Here is a 15,672-nt window from a genome sequence, read left to right as displayed (position 1 = left end):
CCTGGGCCCCTTTACGGTGTAAGGGAATCTGAGTGAAGAAGGGGCTAGAAAAACTGAAAAAGCAGAAAACCACATCGCTATAGGAGAGCCACCTTGAGCGCCGCGCCCGTTCCCATCTCCAATAGGCTAAGGTTACCCTGATCCCTGTCTGTGATTGGCTGCCGCCAGCCGGGCGGAGCCTGCGCCTGGGCCCTGCCCGCCGCTCATTGGCTCCGACCCTGTGGGCGGGGCCTGGAGCCGGGACCGAGTCGCGGAGGAGGTGGTGGCATCCCGGCTTTAGTCACTGGCCTTAAAGCTCTGGGCTTCCGGCGCGGAACAGGCCGGTAAGTGCTGCGCTGGCCGGTCCTGCCGCTTCTGACGCTGCGGGGCCACTGGACGGTATGGAACCAGGCGCCTCCATGTTCGGTTTCCGCTGTGAAGCGGCAGGCCGGGCCGAGGAGGGAGGCGCAGGACGGCCCTGCCTCTTCTGAAGTCAGGTCCTGCAAGCTCATCGTATCCGGCGCCCGCGCGCCCGCCGCCCTAGGGACCTGCACAGCGCCCTGCGCCCAGTCCAGGGGGTTTCGTCCCCGTTGCTCCCAGACCCCGGAGGTTACTGCCTTCTCCGCCCTACCCCCTTCCCATTTGGGTCCTTTCTCGGGAGTCCTTCCCAGGCCCCGCCCTCTCCCCCAAAGGTCCTTCCCCGGCTGGCTGCCCACCCTGCGAAAGGCACAGTCAGAGCAACTAAACGTTTAATTACTTAAGTTTTCTCAAAGTAATTTATGTAAAAAAAAAAAATCGAACCTTAAAGCAGGTCTTATTTTGAAGAGCAGTAACTACTCATCTCCAAATCCTCTTTGCTGAGGCCACTGTTGAGGTCTTTCCATGACCCTAAATCAGAATAATATGCTTCCACTGCATTTCTTGATATATCATTTTGATATTTCTTTGCCTCACTTATCTTACTGCCACGATCTTCTCAATTTTCGATTACTATTTTGGTTCTTCTGTTGATCTTTGTAATTTTAGATATATTATAGGTATCAAACTTTATTGTTCTGTCGTTAGTCTTTAGATGAGGATTTTAACATTTCCTCTGCTTCCAACCTACTATCTGCTGGACTTGAACGTTTACATTTAATTCTCACATATTCAACAAACATTTGAGATACTGTTCTTGGTGTTGGGGTAATAGAAGTGAACAAAACAGACAATGTCACTATCCACAAGAAACTTTTAGTTTGAGAAATCAGACAATAAACAGACACATGGCAAATTATGTGAAGAGCAGGGTCATGGAGAAGTCATTCCCAACTGGGAGAACAGCAAGAACTCAAGTGGGGAAGAATGAATGGACATGGGGTTTCCAGGAAATCGTGGAAGTTTATCCCTTTGCTTGGCTGGGCACAGATGCTGTTGCAAGGATGAAGGGAGAGAGCTTCCTATTAGGGAGCCAGGATGGGATCTTGAGTGGGTTAGTGACTTAGCAAAACTAAGTTTTAGAATACTGGATCCCACAGTTTGGTAGTGATTGTGGGAGGAAGAAAGGCAGGCAGGAAGCCCTGTGAGAAGGCATGCCCTGCCATTGGCCTGTAACAGAGTCCTGTAAGATTTACTGCCCTGATTCCTGTAGGAAGCCCTACTGGACTATTATAAACCACAGTGATTTCTCTCTCTCCTGAATTTGTATTGTACCTTGAAGCTAAAGAGGTTAAGTAATTTGCCCGATATAGAATGGTAGAGCACTGGCCCAGCACATGTGAAATGAGAACAATAATGGTTTCTACCTAGGGTTGTGAAATAAACTGAGTTAATCCATGAAGAGTGCTCAGAACAGTGCCTGGCAGGTAGTGTAAATGCTTGAGGAGTGCTTGCTACTATCATTAATGTATAATATGCTCTCAGTTACCTAACAATTTATAAAAGCATTTTAGGTTTAGGAACTATTTTCTAGCTGGTTTATTCATTCAACAAATATTTTTTCCAAGACTGCGTTCCTATCAGGCCCTGCTTAGGTGCTAAGGATATAGCAGTAACTGAGACCAGCATGGCTCTTCCTTTCGCATACTCTAGCTAGTAACACAGACTTGCAAAGTGAGTGAATAAATATTGCCAACTGAGCCAAGAGCCTGCCACTCACCATTCAAGTTCCATACACATATGTAGCCCTGCCAAAATCTCAGCTTTCTTACTGGAGAAGTGACCATCAATATGGGTTTGTCATCAAATGATCTTTGTTTTTATCTTCCAAGGGGTTTTATTTCATCTCTGCTTCCAGCATATCACTAAAGGCTGAGGAGAGCCTTGGCATCTTGGTAAATAATAAATATGTTAGTGCTGGAGGAGTGGGCAGGAGTTTATGGGGCCTGGGGAAAGAACTGCTGTTTCCCTTACACTTTCCACTTTAGTGTGCAACACAAGAAAACAAATTGAGCATATGATGGCAGTGGTATTCTGGCAGATTACCTTTTTGCACCTTAAAGTATATAAATGTAAATGCAAACATACCAGAGAGTGAGGTGAAGGTATTTATGGCCTTACTTTGGATACTGAAACACCACATTTTATGTGACCTTACCCAAGTAGGAAACAATGCCGATTTGAGAGCATTGGCTGGAGTGGGAATGGTCTGGTAGAGCAAACCCAGAGGAGTATCAGGGTCAAAAAATGAATGAGAACTGAGAATTCCCAGCATCCACTTGCTTAGGCATCCCGTGTCCCTTCTGTGGTGTGAGTAATGTGAACAAATCAGAACTTCAGTGGGAAGGCAAATGCTTATTAAACAAAGTTGATAAAGGGTCAAAGGGAAGAAGTTTTGGTAATTTTTTTTCAGTCACTAATTGTACCTTTTACTGAACTCTCTGTTCTTCTGTCACCTTTTTCTCTTATTTCTTTTTCTTTTCTTTTCAGCCTTCGCAACTTCTCCTTGGTTATATTCATGTTCTGAGGAGGGTGTAAGAAGGAACTGTGGACCCCACAGCCTTGGTGGAAGCCGTTGTGGAAGAAGTAGCCTGTCCCATCTGCATGACCTTCCTGAGGGAGCCCATGAGCATCGACTGTGGCCACAGCTTCTGCCATAGCTGTCTCTCTGGACTCTGGGAGGTCCCAGGAGAATCCCAGAACTGGGGTTACACCTGTCCCCTCTGTCGAGCTCCTGTCCAGCCAAGGAACCTGAGGCCTAATTGGCAGCTGGCCAGTGTTGTAGAAAAAGTCCGTCTGCTAAGGCTGCATCCAGGAAGGGGGCTGAGGGGTGATGTGTGTGAGCGCCATGGGGAACAGCTAAAGGTATTCTGCAAAGAAGATGGCCTGGTAATGTGTGAGGCCTGCAGCCGGTCCCCGGAGCATGAGGCCCACAGTGTCGTGCCTGTGGAGGATGTTGCCTGGGAGTATAAGGTGGGAGATGCAGCCTGGCCAGATTTTCCCCTGCCCCTTGCTTGGCCATCTCTAATCAAAGGCTTCGCTACCAGTGCCAGAGACTGAAAACTGATTCCTTCAGCTCCTGACACCCCCAGAGCCCTGGGATCTGATACAGGGAGCTATACTTTTCCTTGTATTCATGACCTTCTTTGATTTCCTTCCCTCCCACTTCTTCCTTACCCTATCCCGATCCCAGCATGGCTCAGTGCCTAACCCAAAGATGATTTCAATACTGAGAATTTGAAGGAGACCAGTCTGGTTTTAACTGGGGTTCTGGATGCCTTGAATGAGTTTGGGGATGAGGGTGTTATATAAGTAGTGAAGGCTGTGCCTAACCTGCAAATTCCTCCCGGCAATGCCATAAATAGTCATTTGACATTGAGTGAGTCACTTATACTCCTTCATTTTATAGGCAAAACTGAGGCTTAAAAATTTAAGATCGTGGTAAATGATGTTAGAGCTAGAAGGAACCATGGGTGAGTCACTTAGGATTGAGTGAGGTTTTCTGCTGTAATGTTCTCAGGTCCCTCTGACTTGAGGTGAAAGAAGATCAGGAGCTATGACTCAGGTCATCTTGCTCTTTTTCCAGTTTTATGTCTCTTCTCAAGTTGTTTTTTTTTTTTTTTTTTTTTTTTTACTTTTTGGGCCAAGTCTTCTCTGACACAACCTGCTACTCCTTTTTCATTGCTAACTTCGTCAGCTTCCGGCGTCCAGACCTCTTGTTTCTCTTTCCCCAGTCTCCCATGTTGACATGTCTGTATCAGAACCATTATCCCAGTGATCCTGTGATCCAGTGATCCAGCATGGGTTTTAATTCTCCTTCTTAGAGTTGAGATTAGAAGGTAACAATGTAAAACAAATCCCCTTAATTAGGTTTTTTTTTTCTATATGGGAAGAATGTCTAAAAAATTAGAAGTATTTACTCACTCATTTTGTTTTTAGAATATTAAAATAGGAAGATAGCATAACATAGGGGTTAAGGGCTGGGTTAAATCCCAGCCCAGCTATTTGCTAGCTGAATGGCTTTGGGTAGGTCCCTCTCTGAGCCTCAGTTTTTTTGTTTATAAAATAGGGATAATACCAGTCTCGAGAGATTATAAGTATCATATGTATGTTTAGTGTTTAAGCCATGTCTGACACTTGGTAAATTTAAACAAAATGGTTGCTATTAGCAGAATTAAAAGTGTTATTTGAATGTTTTATGCTTTTCAGTAGAAATCTCATGCATTCCTAGGAAAGTGCTTCTTACCTTTAATGTGCATATAGGAACCACCCGGGGATCTGGCTAAAATTCAGATTCGTATTCAGTAGGTCTTGGATGAGGCCCAAGATTCTGCATTTTTGACAAGCTCCCAGGTGATGCTTCTGCTGCTGACCCACTTGGACCACACTTTGAAGAACTGGGTTCTAGGAGACTGTAGGACAACATGGTAGATAAGGATAAAGATAGGCATGGATAGGAAAGTTCAAGGTGGTTTTCTGGAAAGGTTAAAAATGGACCTTTTCTTCTACCTTACAGACATTTAGAGACTGTGGTGGTTGAAATGATTCTCAGCTCAAAGAGCCACCTTGGATGTCACCCGGGCAGAGTCTGCTCCCTCTGTAGCATTCATTCTGGCTCACTGCCTGAGGGACACTGGTCTTCCCATAACCTACCAGTGCTAGGAAGCCCAGGCTGTCTGAGCTGGCCTAATGAGGTTTTCATTTCTTGCAGTGGAAACTCCATGAGGCTCTAGAACATCTCAAGAAAGAGCAAGAAGAGGCCTGGAAGCTGGAAGTTGGTGAGAGGAAGCGAACTGCCGACTGGAAGGCAGGTGCCTCCTGGGAGAGGAGTTTGTGTTGTCCCTGTGTTGCCCTGTAGCTGGCCCCCGGTAGCTTCCTCATCTCTGTGAAGCAGAATATGGGGTTTGAAGTCCAAGAGCCTGGGGTTCCAACACCAGCTGTCCCCTACCAGACGCATGGCCTTAGGCGGCCACCTAACCTCTCATTTCCAGTGTCTTGATTATGAGGTAGGGCTAACCTGTGGTGTCTGTCCTCATGTATTGGAAAGGAAAAGTGCATACCTCACATACATGCCAGCTCACAGTGGCATGACTCGTATGATGATTTCTGTTTCACTTTCTCCAATTACAGCATATTTGCTAAGAGTTCAGTTATTAAAATATTGGAAAATCATTTCTGAAATAAATTCCAGGCTAATAAGTACCAAGCTATCAGAACTTTTGATCAATAAAAGGTAATATTGAACTGATGTAAAAAAGCACATTAAATAGATATAATATAAGCAAAAACAAAAGCCATCTAACAGTGTAGTTAAGTTACACTGCCTTAGAGACTTAAGTGTAACACATCTGGTCGTTATTCTGAAAATGGAAACTAGTCTAGAGCAAATAGTACCGAGATAATATCCTGGATCCTACCAGGGTCAAGAAGAGTGGCAGTAGGAACCAGAAGCATCCACTGGATCTGTGGGAACAGAAAAAGGAAAAATAGCATCCTTTATCTTGTCTCTACAGTGCCTGGCACATGGTTGGTACCAGAACATTCCAGGGTATGTGTGTAGGCATGTGCCAATGTCCTCAGTCCTGGGTGACCCTTACACTACAAATGCCAGTGCTGATTTCCATCTTGATTCCACAGATACAGGTTGAAACCCGAAAGCAGAGTATCATGTGGGAGTTTGAGAAATATAGGCGATTACTAAAGCAAAAACAGCCACCAGGGCGGCAGCTGGAGGTAGAGGCAAAGGCAGCTCTGGCCAGCCTGGAGCAGGAGGAGGGGGAGACCCTGCAGAAACTGCAGTCCAACCATGACGAGCTCACCCAGCAGAGCCGGGCCCTGTGGCGGATGATTGCAGAGCTGGAAGAGAGGTCCCAGTGGCCTGTCCGCTGGATGCTGCAGGTGAGGAGCAGATTTCCCTGGGAACCCTGAGTGAGGGCTGGAGACAGACTGGGACTCCGAGAGAGAGGATCAGTGGGTGTTCAGTGGGGCCTGTCGGCACTCTGCCAGCTGCTCCTAGATCCCGTATGCTCCCAGCTGTTCTCCTATCCCTGGTTGATGGGTGATCTGGCCTGGGGTAGCCTCATAGGTGGGGCAGCACTCAGGCAGCTCCAGGGTCATTCCAGGCCCTCCCCTCTGCCCTGAGAGTCTGGAGATGGAGCCTGAGTCAGCCAGTCTGGCCAAAGCCCAGCCTGTTCCGCTGTCCTCGTGTGGGCTTCTTCGCTGTACCTGTGCAAGGCTTCTCTGCAGCCTTGGTGTCTGTCTCCCTTCCCGTAGAACAACCACCTCCCAGAGTTTGGTATCTGTCCGGTTCCTCTGAGGGGCAGCACATACTTATGTGATACATTTTTTTCCTCCTTCTAGGGTATTGAGGAAATCTTACACAGGTATGTCCCATCCTTGAAGCCTCTAGGGAGCCCTATAAGAGATAGTGGGGCCTGGCCAGAGCCAGAAGCGGGGAAGGTGACCCAGGACCTACAGAAAAGCAGGTGCTGGTCCACAGTCTTGTCCCTCTTACATGTATTGGCTGAAGAAGCTTTGTTGATCTTTAATTTTTCTTCTTTTTGAAAAAAGAAAAATTGGTCAAACTCAGTTTAGGTATAGGTATAACCAAGGAGAATTTCAGGTAAAGTTATAAAATATATTGTTTCAAGTAGATCACTCAAAGAAGGAAAAAGACTACCCAGAGGCTCCCAGCTCTGAGTTTCAGCTTTTCTCCTTTGTGGCACTTCCTCTCCCAGTGTCATATGCGTGTCTGACCCTCCCCACAGTGTGGGGATGTGGGTGTTCTCACCTCTGCACACAAACTGTTTGAGGCTCAGCCATATAATCATCACATCTCTACCTTGCTTGGGAGGAGCATTTCACTATGTCCCTGGCCAAGCCCCTCTTCCCCGGACTCAGAGAAGGCCCGTGTGGCAGAGCCAGGACTCCTAGCCACAGACTTCCCGTTCTCTACCAGGAGCAAGTCTTGGAGCCTGCAGCGGCCGGAACCAGTGTCCCTGGAGCTGAAGACAGATTGCCGTGTGCTGGGGCTAAGAGGGATCCTGAAGATGTATGCAGGTAAGGGATGCTGGGGGACTGGGGGGGACAGTGAGAGGCTCAGCGCCCTCTGGATGCCCCCTCTAGCTCCCTCTGCCCATCATTGAGAAATCTGTGGCTGTATTTATCAGAGAGACCTCACCCTTGCGCCCGGCTTGATATCAGTGTTACCAGCCAGGTTCTTTCTCCCTAGCCGATGTGTGCCTGGATCCAGACACTGCTTATTATCGCCTCATCGTGTCCAAGGACAGAAAACGCGTGTACTATGGAGACGCCAAGCAGAATGTGCCCGACAATCCCGAGAGGTTTTACCGCTATAATATTGTCCTGGGCAGCCAGTGCATCTCCTCAGGCCGGCACTACTGGGAGGTGGAGGTGGGAGAAAGGTCTGAATGGGGCCTGGGGGTTTGTAAGGAAAGCGTAGACCGGAAGGAGGTGGTCTATTTATCCCCGCACTATGGGTTCTGGGTGATAAGGCTGAGGAAGGGAGATGAATACCGAGCAGGCACCGATGAGTACCCCCTCCTGTCCCTGCCAGTCCCTCCCCGCCGGGTGGGAGTCTTCCTGGATTATGAGGCCCATGACATCTCCTTCTACAACGTGACTGACAGTGGCTCCCACATTTTCACTTTTCCCCGCTGTCCCTTCCCTGGGCGCCTCCTGCCCTATTTTAGTCCTTGCTACAGCATTGGGGCCAACAACACTGCTCCTCTGGCCATCTGCTCCCTGGACGGGGAGGACTAAGAGAGCTACCATCCTGGCCAGAGGCCTCGGAGTTTGGCCTGGCCTGCTGAGGTCTTGGACGGCCCTGCCCCTGACAAGTGCCCCCTTGAACCGAGCTGAGCCTAGATTGAGGGATTCCTCTGCCTGACCCAGTGGTCTTGTGCCACTAGGCCAGTGTATGTCACTAAAGCACTCATGTAAAAAAGCAGGAACCTAGTCAAATGAGTGCTGCACCCCATGAGGGAGACGGGATAGGCCTGTCAGTGAGGATCAGAGCAGTTCTAAGGCAACTTGTTGGGGTAAGGATCAGTACTTTGTCCGTTCTCTAGCTCACACCCCTCTTCCCTGGTTTCTATCCGGTGCCATAATTAAGTCAGTGAGGATGACGGAGTGGATACAGTCTTCACAAAACCTTTAAACAGGGTTTACCAACAAGCCAAAAGAACACTATCCATATCCGAAGCTGGTTGCTATGCTGAGACCACTCAGGGGCTGCTTTCCCTGAGATTTGCTGCAACTGAGCAACCTATATTTGACCCTAGCTCTCTGACCCCCTGACTAGAGAAATTTGGTGCAGCAAAGAATACAGGACCTGCCCAGACCACCCTCTGTCATCCCTTCTCTGAGCACAAGCCAGGAAAATCACTATTTCTCAGTCTCTAAGGAGACCAGTGTCCAAGTCCTGCCCTTTTCTAGAGTGGAAGGAACAGAAAACCTGTGAGCCTTAGTTTTGTATTTTCACTTTGTGGATGAGGAAACAAATGGTCTTAGTGAAGCAAGTTATCTCTTATAAGGCTGTTGAAGATAAGAAGGTTACAAAAAATTATAAAGTGTTTTTCACATTCAAATGAAATAAGATTGACAAACTCACTTCTCAGGTCACGTGTCTGCCTATCATTCATTACGTTTGGGTCTGAAACATCTCACATGTTTGCAAGGTTTAAGTGTTCTCATTGGAAAAATTGGTGTAATTCAGCCTAAAACCGCATATTCTACCACATAGGGTTGTACAGATCCCAGATCTATCCCACGCTTTTGTTCCTTTCTCAGGGATAGAGGCAGGCAGGCCCGTGGCAACCTTCCCCTCACGGCCAACATCTTTACAACAGAGCCCTTGTCTTTAGGGGCTCTCCTGACAGTCCAGAGCCCTTCAGGCAGAAAGGTGCCCGTACCAGCGGCACACTGTGGGCCACAGTCAAATATTGTGCATCTGATTACATGTGTTTGGCTTTGGATTAGAACGTGTACTGCGACCTCAGAGTGGTAGATGGAGATAATAAAAAAAGAAAAAGTTGGACGCGCTTGGGACTCTGACTCAGGGGGATGGGCGGGACAGGGACAATGTATATGACCTGAACTTATGTACCCCCATGATGAGCTGAAATAAAAAAAAAAAAGAAAAAGTAAAACAAGTGAACAGAAAGAAAGGCTCTTGCACCGGCTAGTTGGGCTAAAATTTAGATCTTTTGATGTCACCAAGGGAATCTTCATGGTCGTGGAAACTACATGATACTCCCCCTGTCTTTCTCTTCTCTGATTCTATGACAGAAAGAGGAATGGGGGAGAGAAATGTGGGGGAAAAGAATGGGACTAGACACCAAAAAGCCAGTTTGGGAGCCATATATTATAAGGAAAGGGAATCAAGGCCATCTATGTGGACAATTAACCACAGAGTGATCGTTATGTGTGGCAGGGAAGGTTGTACCAAAATAATTTACTAAAAGTCTGAAGAGTGTGGTGTGGGAATGACTGTAGCTGGAAATAAACTGAGGCAAGCATATGAGAATTATTGGCTCTGCTTACTGAGAGGGGCTACATTATGTACAACATCTTGTGTTGTCACCATGATGCTGCGTAACACAAGCTCTCATGGAGTTCAAGCTTGAAGATAGTGATCATTGGGTTAGGATTGGGCAACAAAATAGATCCAAGATTACGTATAGGCAGAAGCAAAGTAGCTTCAATTGGCTATGATAAGGAATATTAAAAATTGTGTTTCTACTTTAATTGTATTTGCTGTTCATGTATGAAGGAGGTAAAACAAGCAAAAATGAAGATACAAACTCATTCTAGCCACTGAGCTTTCAAATTGTTCCTTAAGAATTAGCAGTAGAAGGGGAGAAGTTTCCATCAGCGCTTGGTGGGGAATGAGCTGGTGAGTCACAGACGTGGTCCTGGCAAAGGGTGGAACCTACCTACATTAGAGGGACCAGTGTGTTTCTGTGGGGTGAGTCCCTGGGGTAGAGTTGAGAAAGGTCATGAGGAAGCACTTCCAGCTATGTCCCTGGACACTAAGAAGAGGGCTGGGACAAATCAATATTGTTCTTTTACTGTGGTCTTAGAACAAATCTTGGAAGGTTCTTAGAAAAAGAGGATTATTAGATATTAAATTCATTCAAACCTAGAATGAATTAAGCAATGAAGTACATTCATTTATAATGTACTATTTGTGGCTTGTTTATTTTTTTTATTTATAAGCTGATTTGGGTACTATGATTACTTGTTGGAAGAATTACAGGCCGGGCGTGGTGGCTCACGCCTGTAATCCTAGCACTCTGGGAGGCCCAGGTGCGAGGATTGCTCGAGGTCAGGAGTTCGAGACCAGCCTGAGCAAGACCAAGACCCCATCTCTACTAAAAATAGAAAGAAATTATCTGGCCAACTAAAAATATATATAGAAAAAATTAGCCGGGTATGATGGCGCATGCCTGTAGTCCCAGCTACTGGGGAGGCTGAGGCAGGAGGATCGCTTAAGCCCAGGAGTTTGAGGTTGCTGTGAGCTAGGCTGACGCCATGGCACTCACTCTAGCTCGGGCAACAGAGAGAGACTCTGTCTCAAAAAAAAATTACAAGGTTAAACGATGGCACGTTATTTCACATTGTCTGATTTTTAAGACCAGGCAAGAAGTTGAAGTTTTTTAGTGCATGAAAATGATTTTCTAAAGGGTAGTTTCTTATATCCCCTTCTAAGAACTACATGAAGAAAAGGACCTTGTTTTTCTGGATCACTATTGTATCCTGGGAATGGTTCTCTCCCTCCCCTCTCTCTCCCTCTCTCTCTCTCTGTGGTTTAAATATTTAAGTGAGGGAAAATTCATTGATATGTGTAGAATCAAAACAACAAAAATCTGTTCCTGCCTTAAGGGGGCAGTAAAAACTAGATGACACTTAATTATCCTTATGTTCAAATACTAATTTAATGGATCATTTCTTCTACTGTGACTTTCAAACATGGTCCAGAAGGGGAGGAAGCAGGTAGCCACACTGAGTTGGTGCCCAGCGTGGCATCCCCAACATCGTGCACTCATCCATTATGAGGCAGGAATGAGCTTTTCTCATCTTTGTTTTACTGGCAGAGAAACTGAGGGCTGCTATGCCTGAGCATTAAAGGTGAAGACAGCCAAAAGGGTTAAAAGGGTTGGGTCTTGCTAAAGAAGGACACAGAAGGGCAAATCCTTGAGTTTGAAACTCCCCACAGGAAATCCAGTCTGCCTTTTTTCAAGCAAGGTTGGTTGTAATCTCTTAAAATCCAAACATTAAGGGTCTACTGTGGGTCCAAGGCCCTAGGTAAATAAATCATACATTGCTTCATGTGTCAGGGCAGGGGCCATATCTGAATGTCTTGTGAGAGGCACAGGATTTTCTGTTTGAGGGTAGCCATGGCAAGGAACGAATACACTTTAGGAAGTATGTAGTTCAGTAAGTATTTGAGTACTAACAGCGGGCCCCATCTAATCAGGGAGTTCCTCTGAGATTAAGCACAGAGCTGGCAGGGCAGGCTTTCCAATGGAAATGTTAGGAGGAAATTTCTTTTTTGGCTGTAGGCAGGAGTATATGTTTGTTGCCTTACATCTGACTCTTTAGTACAGATAATATTCATTGATTTAACGGACATAGTCAATTTGTTAGGTTGCTTATGGAGAAAGAATAGTGTGACTTTTCAAAATGGTTATCTTATCAAATATGCTTAACAACCTTTGTTTGTATATTAAAGGTTTCCAAGGCAAAGAGTTTCTTTTTACTGCTCTTTGGGACCTCAGTGTGTCATTATCACATTTTTAAGAGTATGATTCCTACTCTGCTATTCTTCAGAAATAGAATACAGTCTCGGTAGGTAAATAAGTCCAATATTAGCAAGGGACATGGATGGATACTAAGTTGTTAAGCAGCTGGTCTATTTAAAAGTGCTATATGATTATGGATCTATATTGGACTATCCATTAAAATTATGGAATCAGAAATGTATTGAGTATATTTTTAAGTACATACAATATGTCAGAGGTTATATTATATGCTCTCCATTCATTATTTATTTAACATGCAGTACCCTCTATTAATTAACATTGTATCCCCTATTAGTAGAAAAGAAATGTTAAGCCTCAGATACTGTAACTTGCTGTGGACATAGTTTCTTCTTGCTCTTTGAAAATTAATACTAGGAAATTACCATTTTATTAAGATTTCGATTCTGAGTCAAATATAAGTGCCCATCATGTATGAGATCTTTTTCCTTTAATGTATACTGATTATTCACTTTAAGACTTTCTGATAAGGGGGGAAAAACAAAAACAAAAATCATATAATCATTCAGAGACCCAGCAAACAGTAATGACATTTCAACTTCTTCATTTGTATTGTTCTCTGTTAACCATTTCATCTCAGAGCACACCTCCTAAGAGGTGCCCAGAAGAAGAAAAACCAATGTTATATTCAATCCTTCTCGTCTATGCCTCAAGGAAAAGTTAAGCAGAGCAGGACTAGGAAGGAAAAAGAGATTTCCAAAACCAAAGTCATGTCGACATAGCTTTTGTTGCTTAAAAACAAAAAGCTGCTAACTTTTTGTTACACTAACTCCAACTAGCTTAACAATAGAGAATAAATTAATAGGATGTAGAGATATTTTACAGAACTTAATGGATGTACCTGGGTGTCCAAAGTGAATTGGAATCAGAGAACAAGAGGCTTATTCTTTTCATCCCATCTTGCTAATTGTTTTCTCGTGCTGTGGGCCAGTTTCCTGTTTCTAAGTTTATGTGTTATAAAATGACCACCATCGCTGATTCCCAGTCTCCCCAGATAAACTGGAATTCTTGTTGACTGGACGAGAACTCTAGTGTAGGTGTGAGCACACGAGTTAAATTGAATAGATTCATCACTGGGCCAGAGAGCAGGGTCATATTCTAGTACTCATTCCATATAATCACATGAGGGGAGGATCAGTTCTGAGAAAATCAGCCAGGTTTGTGCAGGGCTACGAAACAGTTGATTTCTTTGGCAGACGAACTGGTGGGACATTAGGTTGGAAATACGGGTCAGAAGCTAAAGAAAAAAATCCCAAACTTGCATTCTCTGCCCACAAGTATCTCTGATTCAGAGACTGGCTTACTAAAACCATTGAAAATATTTTCAGACTATCAGAAACATTTCATTCACATTCTTGCTAGGAATTGAAAGCCTACACAAGGCTACCCTGTACAGATATATCTGAGAATTCCAATAGTGCCAGTGTAACCAGTGCAGCTCCACCGATCTCAAAGGCATTTTGAAGTTGGCTAGAATGCTCAAGGTCTGAACAGAGGTTGTGTTTTCATGAACCCAGGTTGGAGTGGCCAAAGAGCCAGTGCATCAGCAAATTCCGTATTCTCTTCCTCATTTGTTTGGTCCTCATGCCGTAGATGATGGAGTTTAAGGTGGGTGGGATGACCAGGTATAAATCAGCTAACAGCACCTGGGTGTGCAAGGGCACTACATACTGCCCTAGCCAGGCTACATAGACAGATACCATTCCAGGTAGGTAGTACAGAGCCATAACTCCGATGTGGGAGCCACATGTGCTTAATGCTTTCAGCTGAGCATTCCTTGAGGAGAGACCAAATACTGCCCTGAGAATCAAAATATAGGAGGCAGCAATGAAGACCACATCAGATCCCACCATAATGGAGGAAACAACCAGACCGTAGAGACTGCTGGGCATGGGGTCAGCACATGCTAACCTGGCCACTGCTATGTACTCACAGTAGGAGTGGAGAACCACATTGGAGCTGCAGAAAGGTAGATGGCTCACCATCCAACTCAACGGTGTCATGGCTGTGACAGCTCTGATGGTGATGGTCACACTCATTCCCAGTGTCACTTGAGGTGTGAGAATTCTCTTGTAGTGTAAGGGCTTACAGATGGCAACATAGCGGTCAAAAGCCATGGCCAGCAGCAGACCTGTCTCCATAGCTGTGGCTGCATGGACGAAATACATCTGAGTGAAACAAGCATTAAAGCTGATGGAACTGTCTCCTGAGCAGAAGATGCTCACCATCTTGGGTACCACAGATGAGGCCATAATAATGTCCACGGCAGCCAGAACACACAGGAAGTGATACATGGGCTCTTGTAGAGTGGAATCCATCCAGATTACAGTCATGATGAGGGTGTTTCCTATCAGGGCTATGGTGTACATGGCACTCAGTGAGGTAGCCAGCCAGAGATGGGAAGACTGCAATCCTGGAATACCTGCAAGGAAGAACGTGGCAGAGGTGTCCATCGTGTGGTTGTAGAGTGGCTCCAGCTTCTCAGATGAGACTGCTTTCTTGTTAACGCACAAAGTGATGTAAGAGCAGGATGCAATCCTGTAAGATTTGTTCTCATCTGTGGTTTTGGTAAAGACTGGGAGTGTTCTCAGCTTCGTGGTATTCTTGGGTTCAGGAGACTGATACCTGATAAAGTTACCCTGTTCCACCTTCCTGTCTCAAAATACTGTGACTTAAAACTTTCTATTCATCATTCTAGCATCAGTTCATGTGGTACGTGCTTTAGGAAGTCTCCTCTTATCTCTCTTCTCCCTCATCCCATTCCAAGGCTAAGTTAGGTATTTTTTTCTGAGCTTTCATAAAATTTCCCATACTGACCTGTGATGAACTAAAGTGCCAATTCAAATATCTACCTATGATTTTATTGTATGCACTCAAGTATATGTCTCTTGTTCATGGCCTTGAATCAAGTGTATAATCCATACCTGTGATGCACACATCCTTTAAAAAAAAAAGACATGTCTATTCAATATAGTAAATAGTTCCATGAATGAATGATAAATCAGAGGAAAGAATTTGTGTTCTATCTCAGTTGCCAACAATTATTGAATGAAACAAGAACCTCTTGAGATTAAATATGTTGCATTTTGCCTCCTCAGTATAGTGCCTAGAGAAACCAAGATGCAGCATCCTTGTGGTGGACGAAATACGTTAATAGTTTTAGAAAAATAGGATCAATAGAGAACAACATTAACACTTTCCATAGGAGATAAAATGTTTGGAAATATTTATCATCCTTAAATTCTCAAAAATTTAGCCTGGATTTCGCATTGAGCTAGGTTCAGCTAATAAAATCAATAACTACAAGTAATATTTGGGGTACATAATAGACAAATACCTTCCAAATATGTTTTTCTGATTCTTCAACCCAGCTAACTGCCTTTTCATGATGAACTACCAAGACATTATGAACAACAGGAAGCTTTTTTCCTTT

At 44.9% G+C, this 15,672-nt stretch overlaps 2 protein-coding genes across 3 annotated transcripts; one reads left to right on the top strand and one right to left on the bottom strand.

Moving 5' to 3' along the window:
* Positions 1-244: 244 nt before the first annotated feature.
* On the top strand, positions 245-9,027 carry TRIM68 (tripartite motif containing 68). Of its 2 annotated transcripts, XM_045556421.1 has the most exons (7): positions 245-323; positions 2,887-3,369; positions 5,108-5,203; positions 6,034-6,294; positions 6,757-6,779; positions 7,355-7,455; positions 7,628-9,027. In XM_045556421.1, exons 2-7 carry the CDS (start codon positions 3,001-3,003, stop codon positions 8,176-8,178), a joined length of 1,401 nt encoding a protein of 466 aa, XP_045412377.1. In that variant the 5' UTR covers positions 245-323; positions 2,887-3,000; the 3' UTR covers positions 8,179-9,027. The 2 variants fall into 2 exon arrangements, with proteins under 2 accessions (XP_045412377.1, XP_045412378.1); XM_045556422.1 differs by lacking the exons at positions 245-323; positions 2,887-3,369 and having other exon boundaries at positions 5,141-5,174.
* Positions 9,028-13,744: 4,717 nt separating this feature from the next.
* LOC123641463 (olfactory receptor 52I2-like) lies at positions 13,745-14,786 on the bottom strand. Its single transcript, XM_045556268.1, has one exon. The coding sequence runs from the start codon at positions 14,690-14,692 to the stop codon at positions 13,745-13,747; it is 948 nt and encodes a 315-aa protein (XP_045412224.1). The 5' UTR covers positions 14,693-14,786.
* Between the last annotated feature and the right edge of the window lie 886 nt (positions 14,787-15,672).

The sequence above is a fragment of the Lemur catta genome, chromosome 7 (genome assembly GCF_020740605.2).
Source record: "Lemur catta isolate mLemCat1 chromosome 7, mLemCat1.pri, whole genome shotgun sequence".
NCBI lineage: Eukaryota > Metazoa > Chordata > Mammalia > Primates > Lemuridae > Lemur > Lemur catta.
Note: the sequence above shows the minus strand (reverse complement) of the source record. Positions and strands in the feature narration are given on the sequence as shown.